The sequence below is a fragment of the Macrosteles quadrilineatus genome, unplaced genomic scaffold, assembly GCF_028750875.1.
Source record: "Macrosteles quadrilineatus isolate MER2022 unplaced genomic scaffold, UCM_ALF_1.0 Scaffold_3__2_contigs__length_128488019, whole genome shotgun sequence".
Taxonomy (NCBI): Eukaryota; Metazoa; Arthropoda; class Insecta; order Hemiptera; family Cicadellidae; genus Macrosteles; species Macrosteles quadrilineatus.
Genome location: NW_026542596.1, coordinates 8,187,661 through 8,211,690, shown reverse-complemented (window position 1 = coordinate 8,211,690; position 24,030 = coordinate 8,187,661). Strand labels below are relative to the sequence as shown.

Sequence of the window (24,030 nt, the reverse complement as noted above, 5' to 3'; positions counted from 1 at the left end):
TCATGCCAAATTTCAGGCCAATCCGTCCAGTGGTTTATGCGTGATTGAACTTCAAACAAACAAACAAACAAACAAACACACAAACTTTCACATCCTACTAATATTATAAATGAGAAAGTTTGGATGTATGGATGTATGGATGTATGGATGTATGGATGTATGTTTGTGACAAGTGAACGCGAAAAATACTGGTCGGATTGGGCTGAAATTTGGCATGATGATAGCTCACATTCCCGATTAACATATAGGCATATTCTTATTTCAAAAATCCTTTTGGGATCCGCCCCAGTGGCTCTGGAGTTTCCCATGTTAACCTTATGAGAAATGGAATTATTGACTCTTAACAGCTGTTTCAATTAAACAAGTTGGTTCTGTTCTATGATGTTCAATAGCATTAAAGTTACAAGGATTACCAACAGGGTGCAGCACTATTATTTCTTTTACATTTATGACAACAGCTAATTTGCAACCAAAAGGTGAGTGAGCGTAGCGAACGAACTTCAACCTGGAGGCGTGTTAGCGTAGCGAACGAGCTAACCTGAAGGAAAGTGAGCGCAGCGAACGAGCTCCAACCTTAAGGTGAGTGAGCGTAGCGAACGAGCTCCAACCTCAAGGTGAGTGAGCGTAGCGAACAAACTTCAACCAGGACGTGATTGAGCCATGCAAACGAGATAATCTTGAAAATTAAGAAGTTAAACGGGGCAAAGCCCGCGGGTTACAGCTAGTTTATAATATTAGCATTGACTATTGGATACAGAAGTTGTTGTATTAATAATCAAAGATATTAGTAAGATATATGTGTGTGTGCGTCCGTTAGCACGATAACTCAAGCAAAAATGATCCGATTTTTATGGAATTTGGTATAAACGTGTAAACCTACAGTTATTCTAACGAGTTCGCAAATCAGGATGATCAGCATGGCGCTTTATGGAATAAAAATTGGTTTTTACCAATTTGACAAAAAAAAAATTAAATTTAGCAATTTCTTTCCAAACCATTTTGTAGAGCTTAAAAAAACAAATAATTTAGTATGAAGAGTCATTATGCGCCTAATGGTTATGGAGAAAATTCCAAAAAATTGTAAATTTAAAATTCTCATGTTATTCTTTTGGAAAATAAGTAAACTGATGTAGTTTGCTTGTTTATGAACATATTTTGATCAAATTTGGGAAATAAATTGATTTCTTACTAAATTTATATCTAAAATTTGTTTACCCTCCCTGTTGGAGCAAATCCAAGTGTACTTGTTAAACTAATTCTATTTAAATAGGGAATAAATGGGATATTTTTAAGGAGAAATTTTTAGTGTAAATCCAATCCTGTGAAATTCGCTTAGTCTGCAGGTTTGCTGCGGCAAGGGTATTTTACTGCCCATGGTCAGCTGTTAAGGCTAATTTACTAAATAAAGAGTCGGCCAAGAGGTTGTAGCCAATCTTTAACAGGTCGTTGTGAAAGAGAGCGGCGAGTTCAGGTACAACCGTACCCACTTGGCCATGAAATGAAATATGTTTATTTTCCTTTGATTTTTTGCAAATTATTGACAATGTCATAAAACAGCTAAAATTAATAAATACAAAATAGCTAACCAGACGAAATGAGACATGTTACAATACATATTTTAAATATTACAATTGTATAATCTTATTCTTTAGAAAAAATTGTGACATTTAGAATAATGGAAGTGATTTAACAAAAACATCAGCGATTGTCGTGTCCTATTGAGTAACGTTTTCAAGCAAATTAAGCTCTTGATATACAGCACGATATGTTCAACACACTATTTTGTGTTATTTGGTTGGAATACTCTGGTGTGCAGCAAAAAAAAAACTGTGTGCGGCAAAAGTAAGTAGATGCAGCAATTAAGAACTTTCTGTGCTAAAATCAGTGCAAGGAAGGCCACTTTGTCTGTAGGAAAAGGATATTTCCATTTGCCTGATAAGATTTTCACTACAATATTTCCTTAAACATGTCAGATATATTCCCTGGTCCCCTTTTAAATGCAGCAGCTTTCTTTTTCTCAATAAGTATAATATGGACATTTTAAATTTATAGTTTATTCCAAAATTTTCCCGTAACCATTAAAAGTACAACAATGCTTTCATGTATCACTTAATTTTTATAAGCTCTACAAATGTGTAAAAAAAAACATGTAAAAATTTTTGTCTAAGGGTGAAAATTGGGAAGTCATTTTTAACCCATAAACCCCAATGCAAATTCCCATTCCATAGTCCGATCTTGCTGGCTCGTTTAAATGAGTGTAGATTTACATGTTTAACCAAATATCATTGAAGATTGGATCATTATCTAATGTTGGAAGACACAGAATATAAATTCGAATGGATGGTGTTGGCCTCGGGTTAAAACAAAAAAATAAATTGGTCCTGGGTAATTATTGGTAGTTACTGTATATGGGAAATTTGCTAAAATAACTCGCTTAGTCTGAAGGTTTGCTGCTGCGGGTTTATTTATATAATTATTTACTGGCGCAATGCTTACAGTTGTGTTTTTTTTTAGCGAATTTCCCATAATAGGGAATAAGCTATTACTCTATTATATACCGTAGTACTCATGGTAAGACCTGGACCCGGGACCGATTTACTTTTTTGTTTTGAGGACCCTAGAAGCCAAAAACACCAACCGTTCAAATTCATATAAGTATATATATTTATATGTTGTGTTGTGACAGTGAATTTCAAATTTCCAGCGAGATAAGTAAATCTCGGATCTGTCGTGGAGTCCGTCAGGTGCCACCGTCATATAGCAACCCCCCGCCACAACCTTGAGAGGGGAAGGAGCTCTAGGAGGTGACCAGCATTTTAAAGTCTTACAAAGTGTGTAGATAATATATAACGTTGTGTTTAGTATTCCGTGTCCGTGTGGGGTACATATCTCGCATGCCAATAAATTTATAGAGAGTATTATTTTATCGTTTATTCTCCAATTTAAAATCCCCTTTTGAATTGTGATCTTATATTTGTATATTTTAAGTCATACAAAGAGTGTAGATAAAATGTTACGTTGCACGTAATATTCTGTGTGGGGTACGTATCTCGCATGGTGATATCACCGTACGTTTTTTACTGGCGCAATGCTTACAGTTGTGTTTTTTTTTAGCGAATTTCCCATAATAGGGAATAAGCTATTACTCTATTATATACCGTAGTACTCATGGTAAGACCTGGACCCGGGACCGATTTACTTTTTTGTTTTGAGGACCCTAGAAGCCAAAAACACCAACCGTTCAAATTCATATAAGTATATATATTTATATGTTGTGTTGTGACAGTGAATTTCAAATTTCCAGCGAGATAAGTAAATCTCGGATCTGTCGTGGAGTCCGTCAGGTGCCACCGTCATATAGCAACCCCCCGCCACAACCTTGAGAGGGGAAGGAGCTCTAGGAGGTGACCAGCATTTTAAAGTCTTACAAAGTGTGTAGATAATATATAACGTTGTGTTTAGTATTCCGTGTCCGTGTGGGGTACATATCTCGCATGCCAATAAATTTATAGAGAGTATTATTTTATCGTTTATTCTCCAATTTAAAATCCCCTTTTGAATTGTGATCTTATATTTGTATATTTTAAGTCATACAAAGAGTGTAGATAAAATGTTACGTTGCACGTAATATTCTGTGTGGGGTACGTATCTCGCATGGTGATATCACCGTACGTTTGAGCATAAATGTCTTAACAAAATCATCTTAATAGGCGTTTAGCCGTAAGTTCGAGCTAACTTTCCTCTGTATTTTGTTTTTGAAGTACGGTTGTCTTTTGGGTGTTGTTTACGTGTTAAATCCGTGTGAGGCACATGTCTTGCACGTCGGTAATATATCCATGTTAATTATACCCGCATTCAGATTAATTCACGTCTCAAGTCATAAGGGGCACTTGTCTCGTGCGACGTAATTTGCAAATATGATTTTAAAGAATATCGGGAGGGGCATCTGTCTCATTGCCCAAGATATCCAGTTTATCGTTCATTCTGCAAATGTATCGATTCATTATGTATCTGTTAACTTGAGATATCGCATTACATATACTAAAGTGCTACGATTTGTCCATGAGGTGTGAAGTGCGTATGTGTAGATTTGGCGTGAGAAAGGAGCACGTTTCGATAAACTGTAAACCGTTCTGATTAAGACTCGTTAATAATTGCGATGCATGTATTGCCATAGGTTGAGTAGTCATACAATAAATATTGATTGATTACTAGATGTATTACCTGATATATTTCCTTTTTACCAGGTAAAATTAAGTGTTACTATAAGGGTCGAAACTTCTCTGTGGGTTTATCCGAGGCAAATATAATTAATGATCCGATTATGATGAAATTTGGTATAAACCTATAAAACAACATTTATTCGAACGAGTTCGCAAACCTGCATGATCGGACCGTGGGAACGGGGGTTTATGGAGGGTTTAATATGTGGTAAAAATTGGTTTTTCTCTTTTTTGACCCTAAAAACATAAAACTTAGCAAATTCTTTCCAAAACATTTTGTAGATCTTAAAAAAACAAATAATTTAGTATATTGAAGCGTTATTATGCGCCTAATGGTTACGGAGAAAATTCCAAAAAAATTTTAATTTAAAATTCCCATGTTATTCTTATGGAGAACTGTCTTGTTTGCTTGTTTATGAGCATATTTTGATTACACTTGGAAAATACATTTATTTCATACTAAACTATTAACATAAAAAATACTTTTTACCCTCCCTGTTGCAGCAAACCTAGAGTACTCGTTAAACTAATGGTATTTAGATCTTACTAATTTATTTAGTTATTTCCCACGGCTAATAATATAAATGTGAAAGTTTGTGTGTATGTTTGTTTGTTTGAAGTTGAAGTTCAATCACGCATTAACTACTGGACGTGCGGGGGTTGAAATTTGGCATGATGATAGTTCACATTCCTGATTAACATATAGGCATATTCTTATCTCAAAAATCCTTTGGGATCCGCCCCACTGTAGTAGTTCCCCCTGTTAACCTTATGAGTATTCATATTTAAAGGGAATAAAATAATTTAGTCAGCTGTTTCAACTTAAAAAGCTGGTTCTATATGGTATGCAAAAACATTAAAAGTTATAAGATTTACCAACATTGTGCAGCACTATTACTTTTTTGCATTTATGAAAACAGCTAATTTGAACTAAGCAGCAACAAAAAACTGATACGCAATGAGAACTGTCAAAGTAGGATTGTTTACAGTTATGTTTATGTTTTTAATTTCATGATTAATCTTACTAATATTATAAATGTGAAAGTTTGTGTGTTTGTTTGTTTGTTTGTTTGTTTGTTTGAAGTTAAATCACACATTAACTACTGGACAGATTGGGCTGAAATTTGGCATGATGATAGCTCACATTCCCGATTAACATATAGCCATATAGGCATATTCTTATCTCAAAAATCCTTTTGGGCTCCGCCCCAGTGGCTCTGTAGTTCCCCATGTTAACCTTATGAGTATTCATATTTAAAGGGAATTAAAGAACTTAGTCAGCTGTTTCAACTAATAAAGTTGGTTCTATGATATGGAAAAGCATTAAAAATTTATAAGATTAACCAACAGGGTGCAGCACTATATTTTTGGCATTTATGAAAACAGCTAATTTGAACTAAGCTGTGACAAAAAACTGTGATTCGCAATTAGAACTGTCAAAGTAGGATTGTTTACAGTTATGTTTATGTTTTTAATTTCATAAATAATTTGTCATATTTTGCAAATTGTTGATCATTTATTTTTCTCTATTGTTTAGGTGAAGTGGTAAAACATTATGGCTATGGTAGATGTGCAATACTATAGAATACTGTAAATTTAAAAAAGCAAATTTTATCAAACTGAGTCCTCCCTTATTGCAAACGCAAAGCTTGAGTATAACTGCAATAAGCATTTTATACTTATATTCCAGCCCCGTACGAAGGACGGGTACTCTGCTAGTTTGTGATATTTTGTAAATTGTTGATCATTTATTTTTCTCTATTGTTTAGGTGAAGTGGTAGAACAATATGTCTATGGTAGAATACTATAGCATAGTGTAAATTTAAAGAATGTTATACTCATTTTATAAAACTGTGTCCTCTCTTATTGCAAACGCAAAGCTTGGGTATAACAGAAAAAACATTTTATATTATTATATGCCAACCCCGTACGAAGGACGGGTACTCTGCTAGTAAGGAATAAATTTGATATTTTTAAGGAGACATTTTAGTGTAAATCCAATTAGGCAAATGGAAATTCGCTTAGTCGGCAGGTTTGCTGCGGCGGGGGTATTTTTTTTTTCTTAGATAATCCTAAGTAGTTTTGTAAACCAACAAATTTTGTTGAAAACTGCTCCAAAAAAAAAAAACATTATTTAATTGATATTTTTGTGTTTATAGAATACTAAACTTTTGTTTGGTTTTGTAATTTTGATATTTTTAAGGCAAAAATTAAAGAGCACCGTCATATCAGTGGCATGGTGAGATGCTTTGCAAGCAGTAGCTCAGCAGAGATAACAGCTGATTGCTGATGCAACAATGGCAGTGATGCAGTTGGTATATAAGGTTGGCAGACCTGCTTCAGCTCCAGACCGCAGGAGAGATCTCATCATGTGGACTCCACTGCTCTTCTGTCTCCTGGGTAAGTGCTTGAAAAAAAATAAAAATAAATTTTAATAATAAACCTGTTGTTAAGGGATGAAAAAGATTTTTTACCAATTAAAAATGACAACTTGGTGATAGAAAAGTAATATTCTACCTCTACATACTTTTTTTAGTGTACTTGTTTGGTATAATATACGCCAATAAGTAAATTTTTTTATCAAAATTTTATTATTATTTCAGTCCTTTACTTTAATGTATGTCGTATAGAAAACTGTTACTACTTTAAAAATTATTTGAATAATTTTATAATAGGATAATAATCACATCTATATATTAATTACGTAAGGCGATTCTTTGCGTCAAAATTGTGGGCGACTGGGAAGTCGTAGAACGACGGGAGAGGGCTCAAATTAAAGGTCTCGATCTTGTGACTGCGGGAAAAATAGTGAAATTCCCCAAATTTTAATACAAAATTAGATATAATGTAAAATGTTCTCCATAAGAATATCATTAGAAGCGATTTACTGCTGATTTTTGTTTACTTCAATACAGCTGATCGTGGTTTATCATTAAGCAAGTAAACAATATTACATTTTTGGATTAGGCCTACTCATTTGTCAGTCAATTCTGCAATGTACTGTAGGCTTAGAAGGAAATCTAGAGAAAGAAATGCATTTGTTTGGTCAATGAATGGAATGCTTTTAAACTGATGTTGTTAAACTTTACAAAAGGAGTATACAATTAGAAATAATAACTGGGTCGGGGTGCTAATTTAGAGGATTTTACCATGAACTATATACCTTTTTATATTTCATGAAGACAATTTCCAAAATTCCAATCTGGAAAGCATTTTTTATTATAATTTTAAAACCACAAGATCGGGGCTACCTTTAGTAAACCAGTATTTATTCACACAAAAATAATGTGCAGCCTTTAACAGAGTTAAACCTCCGGAATGATTAAAATTATTTATTAAAAATATCATCAACAAAAGCAAACAAAAAGACTATTATTTACATAAAATATATGGTGTACACTGTATAGGGATATCCATCGAGCTTTTTAGGGACTTATGTCTCTACAAGCCACTAGTTATTCATTTAATTATTCAATTTCCCATAGTTATTTATTTCACCATTCGTTCTTGTAATTCCAATTAGCTCATCTTTTCACCTATCTCCTTTTATTTATTTATTTCTTCTATTCAATCAAATAATGATATGTTTGGACGCAACTACAGTTGACACACAGGCTTGCTGCCCATGTCGGCTTATTCAATAAAAATATGTATATTTTGTTAAACATTGATATTATGAAAAGGTTAATTTAATTGATTCTTATAATTTCACAATAATATTTTTTTCTCCATTAAATATTTGTGAACAATTTTGTAAATTATTTTTTTGAATAAATATATAATTCATTCATTCATTTGGTTCGATTTTAATAATTATTTCAGAGTTATTTTAATTTTTTAAAGAATGTTTATAAAACTTAAACTAGAACTTAGAGACGTTTAGCCGATAAAAAAAAAAAAAAAAACAATTACTCATTTGAAATGCCAAACTTATTTTAGTATATATAATGAAATAATAATAAGTTATTTTTTTGTTTTCAACAAGATTAATTTAACGTCTAATTGCTAATTTCATTCAATCTTTACCAATTTTTAAAAAGAAGGAAAAACTATAAAATAGCTTAGACTTGTTTAGTGGTTTGTAAAAAGCAATTACTTGTTTGAAATGCCAAACTAATTTTATTTTAAAATTTAATAATAAAGTTTATTTATAATTTCAAACAAATTAGTTTATTTTACAAAATCTGGTTGATTGTTTTGTTTTACCTTAGATTTACAAAATAAATAAATAAAAGATCGGTAAACAAATATTTAAGATATGTTTATATTTTCACATAAGTTTCAGAGTATTGAATACTTACATTAATTGTTTGATTAATTCAGAAAAATTCTAGTTTGTGTTCTAAAAAATGAATATTTTTTAAGTCAACAGAATAGTTAACTATATGACATTACAATAATGCAGAGGACTTTGTCTAACAGTTTCAAAGCCATGCATATTTAGTTGTAAACAGGGCTAAACAATTTGGTACATTTATTCTATTTGTCTATGGTTGAACTATGTACTGACGGTTTCAATAGTACCTTATATAAATTGTAATTGTCTAGTAAAATAAATACAGTAGAACCTCTTTAATCCGAACCCCCGTAATCCGAACGTCCAATAATCCGAACCTTTCATTGCTGTACTCTATACACAGCAGTTCTTTTTTGTATACTGTATTTAATTTACAGTATTGTTTATTCACCATGTTTACTACTGTATTAAATAAACACTGTATTTTACTTTATAATACATTTTTTCACTTTTCCCAAAATAATGTTGATCAATTTTAGCCATATTTTAGCTATTTTTATGTAAAAACAACAAAATGTTCTGTAATCCGAACTATTCAATAGTCCGAACTACCCCTGGTCCCAATTAGTTCGGATTAAAGAGGTTCTACTGTAATTATTACTATTTATTTGTATGGTTATTAAAATATATAAATTAAAAATTCTATAGTGATAGATGAATTATAATCATATTATTTTATTTGTATATCTTAAATACAGTATAGGGAAGTAATATGTTCTTTCAATAAACTTAACTGCATTTATTAATGTATTTTAGGTTATTTTAAGTTAGGGTTTATCCCAGGTTATGTGGCTGGATACAGTTATGTGCATTTTTTTACAATTTGGAAATTAGTTTGATGATAAGTTATTTTTATAAAGCATTTTGTTTTATTTTTAAAACATGTAGTATTTAGTTTTAATTTTTTTTATTTGTAAATTATTTTATGTATGTTTTTTTATAAATTTTTTATTGTTTTCAGTACACAATTATAACCTTAGTATTTGTTTGTTACAGTTGTTGCTGCCGCACAGGCAGAGAACAGTAAGTATATTTTATTTTTGTACCACATTTGACATTAAACAATTTATTTGTCCTCACAACCCATTATCTGTAAGCTTGATCAAAAAACTCAAAAAGGTCACAAGGGGATTTTTAAACAGAACATAAAAACAAAAATGTACGCTATCCATTAAAATACCCAACTTATATGTACACATAAATCACCTTAGACTGATGGTTTTAAAATGATATGTCAACCATTTATCACTATAGTTCGGCCGCATAGAAAACGACCTGCGTGCTAATGCCAAACCAATGCTAGAGGAGGTCGCTTTCTAAGCGGCTGAACTATAGCTTAGCATTGACTATTGGATACCGAAGTAGGAATCCCATCTATATGGACCAGTGAGTGGTAAACATCAGATGTATAATAATAGTATTTATTCATAATGTACCTCTAGGATTGATTAAATAACATAAATAACGTTAGTGAGCTGTCGTCAATCAATCCTATTGTACCACCATGAAATCCTATTGTTTCTAGTGGATAACTAAAACTAGTAACATAGACAAATAGAATTAAATGTAGACCGACAGCAGTGCTGCGGTTAGCATAAGTTCTGGCGTCCACCGCTGGGAGCGCTGTGTAGTTGCGGCACATGAGATAAATAACTAAACGGCGCTCCCAGCGGTGGACGCCAGAACTTATGCTAATCGCAGCACTGCTGTCGGTCTATATTTAATTCTATTTGTCTATGCTAATAATATTATGACCACTCTCCTTAGTTAAATGATAGTTAAATTCTGCAATACTGTTTTCTTACTTTCAACTACACTGAACATCTCTGAAAATAAACTATTACAATTTTTAAATTATACCTTGTAAATTAATCCCAATTTGGGAGTTTGAGAAAACCTTCCATGTTTTAATTAATTTATATTATAATCAGGATGATGTTGCTATGAACATAGAATAATATAGTGTCATACTTTGTCAGGATGTTGCTTTATTTATTGGGTTTGACTCTTTGAGTAAATGGAACCAATTCTTCCAAAGTAAAACCTCACTAACTCGACACCCAGTGACTTGACAGTCTGTGTAACTCGACAACAACTGACAGGGCGGAACATTTTTTCAAAACATTTAGTTTTATTTGTTTAATATTTTACACCCCACACTCATGTAAGTAGTAAATTTATGTAAAAAATCAGTCTGTGTATATGCATTCATTAAAACCCATTAAAATTGTAGCCTAATGTTCTGGGTAACTCGGCAACCTACAAACTAGACAACCTATGGGTCCACAAATCTTCGAGTTAGTGAGGTTTAACTGAATAAAAGATGTTTTAAAAATTTCCTTGGACAGTTCCACAGAACAGAATGATAGTTTGGGGTGTAACTACTTTACTTACAGTCTTTGTTTGAAAATTTAACAATATAATTTTATATTACCGTCCATGATTTTTTAGACTCAATATTGCTTAAAAATAATTTATTGATACTTTAAATAAAAACTTAAAGATTCAAAATAGGATAAGCGTTGTAAGAAAACATCATAGAGAGAAGGCTTCTTTACAAACGCCCAGAACAAAAACAAATTTAAAGCCATTTAGGCCTATATCTAGGGTTTGGAGTACGGTTTGGTCAATCAGGTAATCTATGAATGACGCCTTGCACTTAAACAATTATTTATATTTATGGTTACTGAGACTTGTATAGTATCATCAATGGAAGCCACACTGGACAAACTTACCTAAAATAAGAAAACTTTACATATTTTAGTAAATGATTTGCCAACACCAATAGCTGTAAGTAAATGGTTAATCATTTAGACACATTAAAGATTTTAAGTTTTTGAGACACCCTCAAGAAATTTTAAGAAATTAACATGAAAAATAGTTCTAAAATACATTAAAAATTACAAGGATATTAAGCTAGATATTTTCATGTACCACTATTTGCTATATTTTGTAGGGCAAAAAGGGTTAAATAAAATTAATTCCATGTAAAATTCAAGTGACGATTCAAAATTAAAAAAAAAACAATTTGCAGCACCATGGAAATCCAACACCCAGTACAAGTACGCAGTGCGAGGCCGCACTTTGACTGCCCTTCACCAGGTGGCAGGCCAGTATGCAGGAATTGTAATGAAGGCTTCCGTCAACGTCCAACAGAAATCTGACAACATTGTCTCCGTCCAGGTATGTAAAGGCTCTAAATAATTATCTGTAATTACTGTTCACCCCCTTTAGTTAAATTACACTTGGTGAATTACAAGCAATGAGGTAGAAAAGTAATCAAAGTGAAACCATAGGTGCTGTCTAGTACTTCAAGAGGTTTTTCAAAAGTATTACTTTTCATAACAAATTTGCTGGCAATTTTATCTCCTAGTTTGCTCGTAAACAACCAAATGAAATATTCGTGCAATCTTTAAATACTGTTTCATAGTTTGAATCAAATATCACCAATTTATACACATTCATTTATAAAATAAAATGGAAGGAAGCTCGTGCAAGCCTATTCCATATTACAAGAGTGTGAATACTTTCATAGTGCATGGCTTCTAAATAATGAATAATGAATAAATATTTATATGCATGAACGTAACTCATTTCCTTCTCTACGAAGGCATCTGTCGATTGCTTATTCCAAATTCATCTTGATGACCTATTAAAATTATGGTGATAATTGTAATGGATACAATATAAAATAGAGAAATAGTTAAATAATCTTGTGCCCTAGTGCCCTGATCATAATCTATTTAAAAATTATCATTGAGACCAATTGTTGTTGCAGTAGTAATATGATATGACAATATTAACAGGTGAACTCTGCCGAGTACGCCGATGTGCACGCCAACCTGTCTCAGGGCTGGTGGTCACCCGTCCCTGAGAACCAGCTGCACTACCAGCAGATGCCCTTGAGCAACAAGCCCTTCGAACTCAAGTACAAGAATGGAGCTGTAAGTACAGTAGAAATACAAGTTACTGTCTTGGGTAAATAGTACAGAAATTTGGGCTTGTTAACAGAAACTTACTCCATCATTTAAGATTCTTTGTTCTCAATTAACTCTAAAGATGTTAATTTCTTTAGCTATTCTAACATAATTTTAAAAGTCAATATGATAATGATGTTCAAAATTGAATCACTGAGTTTATTGATTAGACCTAGTATTAAAACTAGAGTGCTATTGTCGGGACCACATAAGTTTGCAGTTGAGGGAGGAGCCTATTTACCATATGGGTTTGAATGAACCAATGAGAACAGTGCGGTGTTGCCAAATCTAATAATACCAGCTAATTTGAAAATATTGCTAAGTATATTTTATTAGTGCGATGTGGCAACGTTGCACTAGCCTTGTCTTATGATTGGCTGCCACCAACTGCAAACTTACGTGGTCCCGACAATAGAGTGTTGTCCAACTTAATGGTGCTATACCTATTTATTGCATTTATTTGTTTAAAGAATTACTTGAGAGAGATAATAATCAAAATAAAATAAAATAATGTTAAGACAAAAATTACAAAGACTTTGGATCCTGTATTATTACATGTATGCTTTTCTGCAGATCGACGCCATGGTGGTGAGCAAGAACATCCCCACCTGGGAGTTGAACATGCTCAAGAGTATTGCTAGCCAGCTGCAGGTTGACACTCTTGGTGAGAACCTTCAGAAGTCCCGCATCAACAGCCTCCCCAACAAGGAGAATGTCAACGGTGTCTACAAGACCATGGAAGACTCTGTCGGTGGAGAGTGTGAGACCTTGTACGACATCTCTCCCCTCCCCAAGGTGGTTCTTGAGAACAAGCCTCAGCTCGCTCCCATGCCCCAGCTCCAAGCCGATGGACAACTCATTGACATCGTCAAGACCAGGAACTTCAGCAACTGCGACGTCCAGTCCGACTACCACTTCGGCATCACCGGTCTTACTGACTGGGAACCCGCCTCCAACCAGATGGGACAATTCCTTGCCAGGTCTTCTGTGAGCCGAGTGGTTATCTCTGGTAATCTGCAACGCTACACCATCCAGTCTTCTGTCACCACCAACAAGATCATTGCCAGTCCCTTCCTGTTTGACAAGCAGAACGGCATGGTCGTCAGTCGCATGAACCTGACCTTGGTCGACGTCAAGTCTGCCAGTGGCTCTCCTCAGTCTCCCCCCAACCCCCAGACCATCAAGAACTTGGTCTACGAGTACAACCCTGCCTCCTCCGATGAGAACAACCAGCAGAGGCAAGACAGGCAATACAACGAGAACGACTCCAGCTCCAGCAGCTCTTCTAGCTCCAGCTCTAGCTCCAGCTCCAGCTCCAGCGAGTCTAATGAGTTTCAAAGCTCCAAGAAGAACAACCGCAACAACAACAAAGATCAGAAGCGTTCCAACAGACAGGCACGATCTGTAGACAACCAACACAGGAGGAACAACAACGATGATGAGTGGAACAACCAAAGCTCTGACAACCAGGACAACTGGAACAACAAGCACAGCAAGAACAACCAGCAAGAGAGGAGAAACCGTGACAGCAGAGCCAATGATGAAGACTGGAACAACCAGAAAAGAAAGAATTGGAACCACAACAACTCTGACTCTTCTTCCTCTTCCTCCTCCTCCTCTGACAGCAGTAGCAATGAGAGCCGTAACGGAAAGATGATGAATGCTCAGGGATCCAACAAGAACTCAGCCGAATCCTCTGAATCTTCCTCCTCATCTTCCTCCAGCTCTTCTAGTTCTGACTCCAGTGACAGTGACAGCAGCAGCTCTTCCAGCTGGTCCTGGGACAGCAGCGAAGAAGAGAGCTGGCAACCAAAGCCCAAGCTGAATGAGGCCCCTAAGATCCCCTTCCTGCCTATGTTTGTTGGAAACCAAGGAAACACTATCCAAGCTGCCAAGGAGATCAATGCTGTTTCCATTGTCAAGAAGATTGCCTACCAAATCGGTCAAGAGATCCAGACCCCTAGCGCTATTCCCGGCCAGAAAACCCTGAAGAAGTTCACTGTGCTGTCCCGAGTTCTGAGAACCATGAACCAGAAGCAGATGGAAGAAGCCAGCAAAGAGCTTTACTTCCCTCTGTCCAAGGCCTCCAGCTCTAGCTCCAGCGATGCCCAGAAATACCAATCCTGGTAAGTTACAATACCAAATGAGAAGGTTTTGGGATAACTACTTTGCAGAGAAGGTATTTGTAATTGTAATCTTTTTATTTAGAAAACACTTAAATTTTTTTATTTCTGGGTTCCTAATTGGAATGGAGGTTCATGATTTATTTTTCAGTGTATCTATTGTCTGGCAATGAGCTAATTTGAAAAATAAAATAAATATCCACTAACAACAACCTTTCCTTATTATTAATTTATTAATAACAATTTATATTTCAGGGTTGCTTTCCGTGATGCCGTTGCTCAGGCCGGTACTGGCCCCGCTCTTCTCACCATCAAGGAATGGATCCAGTCTAAGAAGGTTCAAGGAAACGAAGCTGCTGAGCTTCTGTCTGCTCTTCCCAACTCTGCTCGCTTCCCCAACACTGAGTACATGAACGCTTTCTTTGTAAGTAACAGTGCCAATATGAGAATAACCATCAGAGAAACTATTTAAAAAGTAAACTGTTTAATACATGTGTTAATTGCTTTTTTTCATGTTAAATAAAAATCAAATGGTGTTAGTTTCTTTTAAAAGTTAGCTTATTAATCCAGTGTTATATACTCTTAGTAGTTTTGGCATTTAATTAAAAAGCTATTTTCAATTTCAGGCTCTGACCACCAGCTCTGAAGTCCAGCACCAGCAGTTCCTTAACACCTCAGCCATGCTGTCCTTCTCTGAGTTGGCCCGTAAGGCTTTTGTCAGCAACTCCACTGCCTACAACCGTTTCCCTGTCCACGTCTTTGGAGCCCTCAAGCCCAAGAAGGAGCAGCCCGTTGTCCAGCAGTACATCCCCTACTTCGCTCAAGCTCTCAAGCAGGCCGTCAAGCAAGAAGACAGCATCAAGATCCGTACTCTGACTCTGGCCCTCGGAAACTTTGCTCACCCTAGAATCCTTAAGGTCTTCGAGCCTTACCTGGAAGGCAAGGAGCCCATGACTCACTTCCAGCGTCTGACCATCGTTGTTGCTCTCAACAAGCTGGCTAAGACATACCCCAAGGTCGCTCGTCCTGTCCTCTTCAGGATCTACCAGAACACTGGAGAAGCTACTGAGCTCAGAGTTGCTGCTGTTTACCAAATCATGAAGACCAACCCTCCTGCACAGATCCTCCAGCGCATGGCTCAGTTCACCAATGACGACCAGGACCCTCAAGTCATCTCTGCTGTCAAGTCTTCCATCGAAAGTGCTGCTAGGAACTTGAAGAACCGTAACCATGCTCAATTGTAAGTATTCACATAGATTTACTGTTAGTTTTTGGAAAACACAACAAACCGAAATATATCAAGTAGGTCTAGAAAAGTTAATACAAGTTGTCTTGTTTAAGAATTGTACTAATTTTGAGCACATTTCATTAGGAGAATGAACGCTCAGTCTGCTCTCCATATGCTAAACCCCAAGCAAATGCCCGCCCAGTACTCCAAGAGGAACATGCGCTCTTCCATGTTTGACCAACTGAACCTGGCCTACAAGCAGTCCGTCAGCTACATCGGCAGTGACGACAGCTTCCTGCCTAGTAACATCTTCTACTCCCTCCGTCGTAACCTTGGAGGCTTCAAGATGCAGTCTACTGGAGTAAGTTTAATTCTAGAAATATATTAGGGATTTAGGAAGTTAAAATAAAACTCAGGAATTTTGTCATCTTAGGTATGGGAACTGAGAGAGTTACAGACCATTTCCATCATATTCAACTTACCAGATTGATTTTATACACCATACAAACAAACACAAAACAAAGAGGGAAGCATAAGTCATATAAGATGTAAAGAATTATAATATTAAAATGTTCACAAATAAATAATAATAAAAAACCGATGCAAGTTTAAGTTTAAATTAAATTATACTATCAGTACTCTGCTACTGTGCTATGACATTTTCTTAATTTAACTTACGCTTTCTAGTTTGCTGCCATGACCTCCAGCATTGATGCTCTTGCCGACCTCATCGACGACCAGTTCGCTGATGAAGACTCTTCTTCTACCTCTTCCTCTGGCCGCAGGAACAACAAGCAAGGAAGCCACCAGAACTCTGGATCCGACTCTAACTGGAACTTTGACAAGATCAACAACATGCTGAACATCCAGAACCCTGAGCAAGAACAAGTTGAAGGAAGTCTGTATCTGTCTACACCCGGTGGAAAGCGATTCTTTGCTTTTGACAACCACACCATCGAAATGCTTCCTCAGTGTGAGTAATTGTGCTACCCTTTAAATGACAACTTTAGCTCATTTTACCTTATTTTTTGTTAAAAAAATTCATCCATCAATTTAACAAATATATTATGCAAACAATACCAGCTGTATTAACTGATTTTGTCCATTGCAGTGGTCAAGAATGCTGCTGCTTCTCTCCGCACTGGCAGGAACTTCAACTACACCAAGATCACCAACAAGCACTCAGTGACTGTTGCTTTCCCCACCGCCATGGGTCTTCCATTCGTCTTCTCCCTCAAGACTCCCACTCTGATGTACATCGGAGGTCAAGCTCAGGCTAAGAGCCACCCAGACCTTGCCAGTGGAAACAGCCACGAGATCCAGGCCCCTCAGACCGTCAATGCCTCCATTGACATGCACTTTGTGTAAGTAATGACTTTTTTTGTCATGGTAATCCTGTTATATGCTTATATGTCATCCCAGGAACTCTGTAATTAGTTTGAACGTTTTCTCCAGTACAACAAAGACAAAAAAATTTAAAGGCAATGCATGATGTTTTCATAAAATATATTCTAAAAACTTTTCAATCTATACCTCATAAGTGAAAAACAAGAACATAAAATGTTTTACTAAGGACATAATTAACACCAACCGTCTTATTTCAGTTACTCCTTCCGCGCCCAGGCTCAAATGGGATTCGTTACTCCCTTCAACCGTCAACACTACGTCGCTGGAGTCAACAGGAACTTCCAGATTAACTTGCCCATCCGAGCTGAGATTGACTTTGATGCCGTCAACAACAACATCACTGCCCAGGTCAAGCCTCTGGACAACCACAACAAGCAGAATGTGTTTGAGTACAGCACTGAACCCTACACTGCCAAACACAACATCCTGAAACTGGCCCAGAACCCTCAAGAGCAGATCCATGAGGCCAACAACAACAACAGGAACACCGTCCATGTCCGCCGTGCTAACCAGGTACCTGTTAACAGAAAAATAAATTCCCTCTAACTTCTATATCAAACTTTAATCACAATAGGCATGAAATGCTTGTATACTATACCACACAGTTCTTCTAATATTTTATATCTTTCAAAACACCATAGTTCTTTTAGCGAATTTCCCATATAGGGAATAAGCTATTACCGTAGGTCTCATGGTAAGACCTGGACCCGGCCGGGACCAATTTACTTTTTTGTTTTGAGGTCCCCAGAGACCAAAAACACCATCCGTTCAAATTCATATACATATATGTACCTATATATTTTTATATTTATATATATATGTGTCCGTTAGCACGATGACTCGAACAAAAATCATCCGATTTTGATGAAATTTGGTATAAACGTGTAAACCTACATTTATTCGAACGAGTTCACGAACCAGCATGATCGGACCATGGGAACGCGGGTTTATGGGGGGTTTTATGGGGTAAAAATCGGTTTTTCCAATTTTTGACCCTAAAAACGTAAAATTTTGGAATTTCTTTCCCAACCATTATGTAGAGCTTAAAAAAAGAAATAATTTAGTATATTGAAGCATCGTTGTATGCCTAATGGTTACGGAGAAAATTCAAAAAAGTGCAAATTTAAAATTTCCATGTTATTCTTATGGAGAAAATGAAAACTGTTGTAGTTTACTTGTTTATGGATATATGTTGATCAAATTAGGCAAATTTATTTATTTCATCCTATACTATTGACGTTTAGTCAAAAACACTGTTTACCTTCCCTATAGCAGCAAACCTAAGCACTCGTTAAATCTAATGTTATTTAAATTGGAAATAAACATATGTCTTATTAATGGAAATATTTGAGTAAATATGTAATCAGACAAGTTGAAATTCGTTTAGTCTGCAGGTTTGCTGCGGCGGGGGTATTTATTCTTAAAAGAACAATTTTGGAAAATTAAAACCCTCTTAAAAGACCGTTTTAGATGTACTGAGGATTTTAATTTCCTGTTCTAGATGCACAAGACCATCGGCCAGGACAGCACTGGTTTTGCCTTTGACTTTGACTACCACAGTGAACAGAAGTTCCTTGACTTTGCTGCCATCTACAACGAGGCTCACAAGCACCAAGACCCCATGTCAGCCGTCATGTACGCTTGGGCTGAGGATTCCATCAATGTCAACAACATCACTCTTGCCTACAACCCCCAGAAGTCCACTGCCAAATATGCTCAACTCTCTGCTGCTTTCCGTACGATCATAAGATCATATATTAAAATTACTCTTCATAAAATGTTTGAAACAAGACACCAAGCTTAATTTACATTTGTGTGATTAACATTGTTATAATTAATTATAAGGTATTGCACTAGCCTATTAATGACTATAACAATGATACAACTCAATACATATAACTTTTCAGACAAAACAAGTTATTTCAGATTACGTTTACAGTTGTTTTTTCCTTTCAGTTGACAACTCTGAGGATGAGAGCAACAACAGGGACTCTCACAGTGGAAACAAGAACTACCGCAACAGCGAACGTAGCGAAAACAATGACAACAGCGACAACCAGCACGCTTCTGCCAACGACAACATCTCCGCTAACATGGCTAAGCCTTCTTCTTCTGCTCCTGGCTCCCAGAAGAGACAACAGGAGTTCCTGCAGAAGGTCCAACGTGGCATTCAAGGTGAGTCAATCACGTAACCTCAACTTACAAAATATAAATTTTCAAAAATTACAGATTAATGACTTAACTTCAGTATTATCTGATTTTGGATGCATTATAACCCTAAACATGTTGTAACATTACAGACAGTGACGCCTATGTACTTGACCTCGCCGCCAGGTTTGAGGGTCAGACCAGCGCTGAATACGTCGCCACCGTCGCTGTGGCCGCCAGCAATGTCTCCTCCACCTCCAGGCTTCTGTTCTTCGCTGAGAAGAACCCAGCCCAAACCAACAGTGACAACAAGCACGCTCAGGTATGTTTTCAAAGTAGATTGTTGAATTGTTTAACAACTGATTAACATGCTGAAAGAAGAGAAACTCAATTATTATGATCATAACAAAAAATATCAACCCATAAATATTTTTATTCCCAAATATCAGTCATATTCATTGACTCATTTACCAATCTTGTTTTAATTTTGTAGATCTATGCTGCTGCTGAGACCTCCATGCCCAATGTTCCTCTGATGAACTACAACAAGGCTCTCAATGCTGACCCCACCTCCTACTTCAACGCTGAGGTTGCTTTTGGTGAGATGTCTGGTGAACCTGCCCGTGTCCAGTTCAAGGTAAATACAAACCTGAAATAGATGTATGTATAAAAATTTTCTTCGATCTAAACCTATTGTTGAGTTAGATTAACAGCCAATTACAGCTTTGAATCTACCACACAAGCCTCTCATAGCATGGTCATAGATATGAGAGGGCTAAAGATGCCGTTCAAGAATAAAAGGACACTCTACAGCAGCAGTTTAAAGATTCAAACCAACAACATTGCTAGTATTAAAGTTTGTTATGGCCACCAACTCACCAAACCAAATACCATTGGGATTTCAGAGATTTAAGGACACACTCTGACGATTAGCTTAAAAGTCTTTTCCATTTGGTTCCCCTTTAGCAAATTTCCCATATAGGGAATAAGCTATTACCGTAGGTCTTATGGTAAGGCCTGGACTCAGGACCGATTTACTTTTTCGTTTTAGGGTCCCCAGAGGCCAAAAACACCATCCGTTCAATATATATGTGTCTATTAGCACAATAACTCAAGCAAAAAGATCCAATTTTGTTGAAATTTGGTATAAACGTAAAAAAACTCTAAAAACCTACATTTATTCAAACGAGTTTGTAAACCATCATGATCAGACCATGGGACTAGGTGTTTATGGAGTTTTATGGGGTACAAATTGGTTTTTCCCATTTATGACCCTAGCAACATACAATTTGCAACATCTTTCCAAACCATTTTTAAAATCTAAAAAAAAAAAATAATAATTTAGTATATTGATGTGTTGTCATGCGCTTCTTGGTTAAAGAGGAAATTAAAAAACTGAAAGTTTTATATTCCCATGTTATTTCTTACGGAGAAAAAGCGAACTGTTGGAGTTTGCTTGATAATAAACTTTTTTTTGTCAATTTTTAAAAATGTATTTATTTCATATTATATGTAATGTATACTATTAACAATAATTTAAATATAAAACCACTTTATTACCTGCCCTGTAGCAGCTAACCTAAGTACTCGTTAAACTAATGTTATTTAAAGAGGGAATAAATATGACATTTTTAAAGAGGTATGTTAGTGAAAATCCAATCAGGTGAATGGAAATTCCCTGTCTGCGGGTTTGCTGCGGTATTTTAGATGTTTTATGTATGTTTATAATATACTTTCATCAGAATTTAGGAATTTCGGATATTATTTTCATTGGCTTTAGCTTGTTACATCAAAATATTTTAAAAAGCTAACGGTAAGTTGATGTAAGTTTTGGTAGGAAATAGCCAATAATTAATACTTTACCTATTGTTATCTACAAAATTTAGGCTAGAATATGCTAAGGTGGTAATTAAAAAGATTAACCTAATTTTGACAAAGTATTGTTTTTTCTAAAACAAGTTACTTTAATGAATTTTCTTAAATATATACACACAATAAGACTGGGAATACATGTAAAACTTGCGTATTGTTCTGATAACAGGGTAAGATGCAACAGAGCCAAGCTCGCCGTCAGTACCTGGAACAGTCTCCTCTGGCTCACAAGTGCAAGCAGCAGATGCAAGAAGGCAACACTGTCCAGTACGCTTGCCGCAACGTCACCTCTCAGGCTAACCTGCTGGACCAGTACAAGCTCAACATCCACTTTGACAAGGTAATTGTCATTATAACTTAGCAAATGATCAAGAATAATAAACATGGTTATAAGTAAAAATCACTAATGAAAATTCTGAGTAATAGTACAGCGTATTAACTCTTATTTTTCCATCCAGGTCCCCGCCTCTCTGAAGAACGCCACCTACAAGGCCTACGCTGCTCTGCGCTACGCTGCTTGGCAATACGTGAAAGAGGATCTCATCAGCGCCAACAACCCATCCAACAAGATCGAGCTGGAAGCCAACTTCGCCCCTGATCTCAAGTCTCTCAATGCCACTCTCAGAGCTCCTCTGCTGTCTGCTCAGTTCAACAATGTCCGCCTCAACAGATACGTCGCTCCCTTGGTGGTCATGCACCCCGAGTACAGCCCTCTCGAGATGTACGCCCAAGAAGTCTTCAGAGGACAACAGTTCCCCACCTGTGCCATCGACAACAACCAGGCTCAGACCTTTGACAACAAGTCCTACCCCATTAAGCTGGGCAAGTGCTGGCACGCCATGTTCCACTACACTCCCAAGGACGACCCCACCAGCAACAGCGCTTCCAATGAAGACGATGACCAGCAAATCTCTGTCCTTGTCCGTGATGCCTCCTCCTCCAACGAGAAGGAATTGATGATCGTTATTGGTGACAATGCTATCCAGATGCAGCCCACCTCAGGAAACAGCCCTGCTAACGTCAAGGTCAACGGACAGCAGACTCAAGTGTCTAAGAACAGACTGACCACCCTGGAAGACCAGGAAGGAGAAGCTTACGCCCAGATGTATGCCACTCCCGCTGGTGAGATCCGCTTGTACGCTCCTCAACAAGACATCGAGATCCAGTACGACGGCACTGCCATCAAGGTCAAGGCCCAGAACAGCTACCGCTCAGAAGTGCGAGGCCTCTGCGGTACCTTCAACACCAAACCTGAGGACGACTTCACCACTCCTCAAGACTGTGTCCTCAGGAACCCCTTCGAGTTTGCCGCTTCATACGCTCTGGACGACAGCTCCTGCCAGGGACCTGCCAAGGAACTGAAGCAGCGTGCACTACAGAAGATCAGCAACGGTCAGTGCTACCGTGACGTCGTCATCTATGGTAACGCTGTGGCCGATGAGGAAGCCGAGAGCCCCAACTCCCACCACAACTCCAACAGGAAGTCTTCCAAGGGAAGGAAATACCAAGGCCAAAACGACAAGTACAGCCAGTGCTCCATGAAGCGTATCCAAGTGATCGAGAGGGACGGCAAGGACTGCTTCAGTGTTCAGCCTCAGCTCGAGTGCTCTGACAACTGCAAGCCTCAAGGCTCTGTTGAGAAGCAGGTTGAGTTTGTGTGTCTGCAGCCTAGCTCTACCACCCAGCACTTCAAGAGCATGATCAACAGGGGAGCCAACCCTGACTTCAGCCAGAAGAAGCCTGTCCAGAGCTTCAGAATCAATGTTCCTGAGAGCTGCAAGCAGTCCTCCACTTACTAATCATGTTTTGTCTATAAATAAAATGTGATTTGAGGCCGATATCTATTCTAGTTATTTATAAATCTGCAAAATCATACCTCCCATGACTTACTTGAATCTGAAATTACAATACTTGACTTTGTTCTGAACCTGCTACAATGATACAAATAGCAGTTAGTATTGCATCTAACATTTCATACTATTCAATTTGGAATTAATTTCAAGGTTAGAGTGAAAATCGATTAAATGTATTGAATATTTAATCATACAAATGCAAAATTGCTGGCAACATACTGCCTCTATACTCCATTCACAACATTTAAGCAGTTTGAGGAGAAGCCATTTCATCCCCTCCACCTCACTGTGACTTTGCAACATTTGACTACACATTTCCTGATAACGCTAATGTTTTTTAAATGGAGAAAACAGAAGGTATAGCAAGAAAAAAAATCATTTCTCAGTTATTCTTTGTCCAAACTAAGCTTATAAGATATCGTTGTAATCTGCATGAAATTTAATAGACTTTACATGTCCTGTCTGGCAAATATCTTGTAAAATTAACGGTGTTCATGGAATTTGGCATAAAATAATTTTAAAAGCAGTCATTTTTTAACGGCTCAAGAGTTTTCATTCATATTTTGCACAAACATAGTGGTCAATAATGTAAACATTTTTACAGAATTTCAACGCTGTAGCTCACACAGTTAAGGCTATATTACGATAACCTCGTCCAACTAAATCATAAAGTTAAATTCAATATTACATTGTAAACTATATGTCTCTTGATTTTATGAGATTTTGGTTTCAAACAATGCTATCAGAACATTAAAATTTATAGGAAAACCAGGAAAATTACAACAAAAACTAAGTTTTATTTAATGTTTACTATAAATACTGGGATGTATCTTTGTTATATATTGTCTTATTATTCAAAATTAGCCTAATTAGTAAGATAATGACAACAATACAATTAAAAT

General features: G+C 36.5%; 1 protein-coding gene across 1 annotated transcript; it reads left to right on the top strand.

The window, feature by feature from the left end:
* The first annotated feature begins 6,577 nt into the window (after positions 1-6,577).
* LOC128990813 (vitellogenin-1-like) lies at positions 6,578-23,113 on the top strand. The gene is made up of 17 exons (XM_054413403.1): positions 6,578-6,623; positions 9,517-9,543; positions 11,555-11,703; positions 12,327-12,464; positions 13,071-14,623; positions 14,876-15,044; positions 15,247-15,860; positions 15,993-16,209; positions 16,536-16,821; positions 16,960-17,212; positions 17,453-17,768; positions 18,757-18,991; positions 19,212-19,430; positions 19,556-19,725; positions 19,897-20,040; positions 21,445-21,615; positions 21,734-23,113. Exons 1-17 carry the CDS (start codon positions 6,593-6,595, stop codon positions 23,072-23,074), a joined length of 6,033 nt encoding a protein of 2,010 aa, XP_054269378.1. The 5' UTR covers positions 6,578-6,592; the 3' UTR covers positions 23,075-23,113.
* Positions 23,114-24,030: the final 917 nt, after the last annotated feature.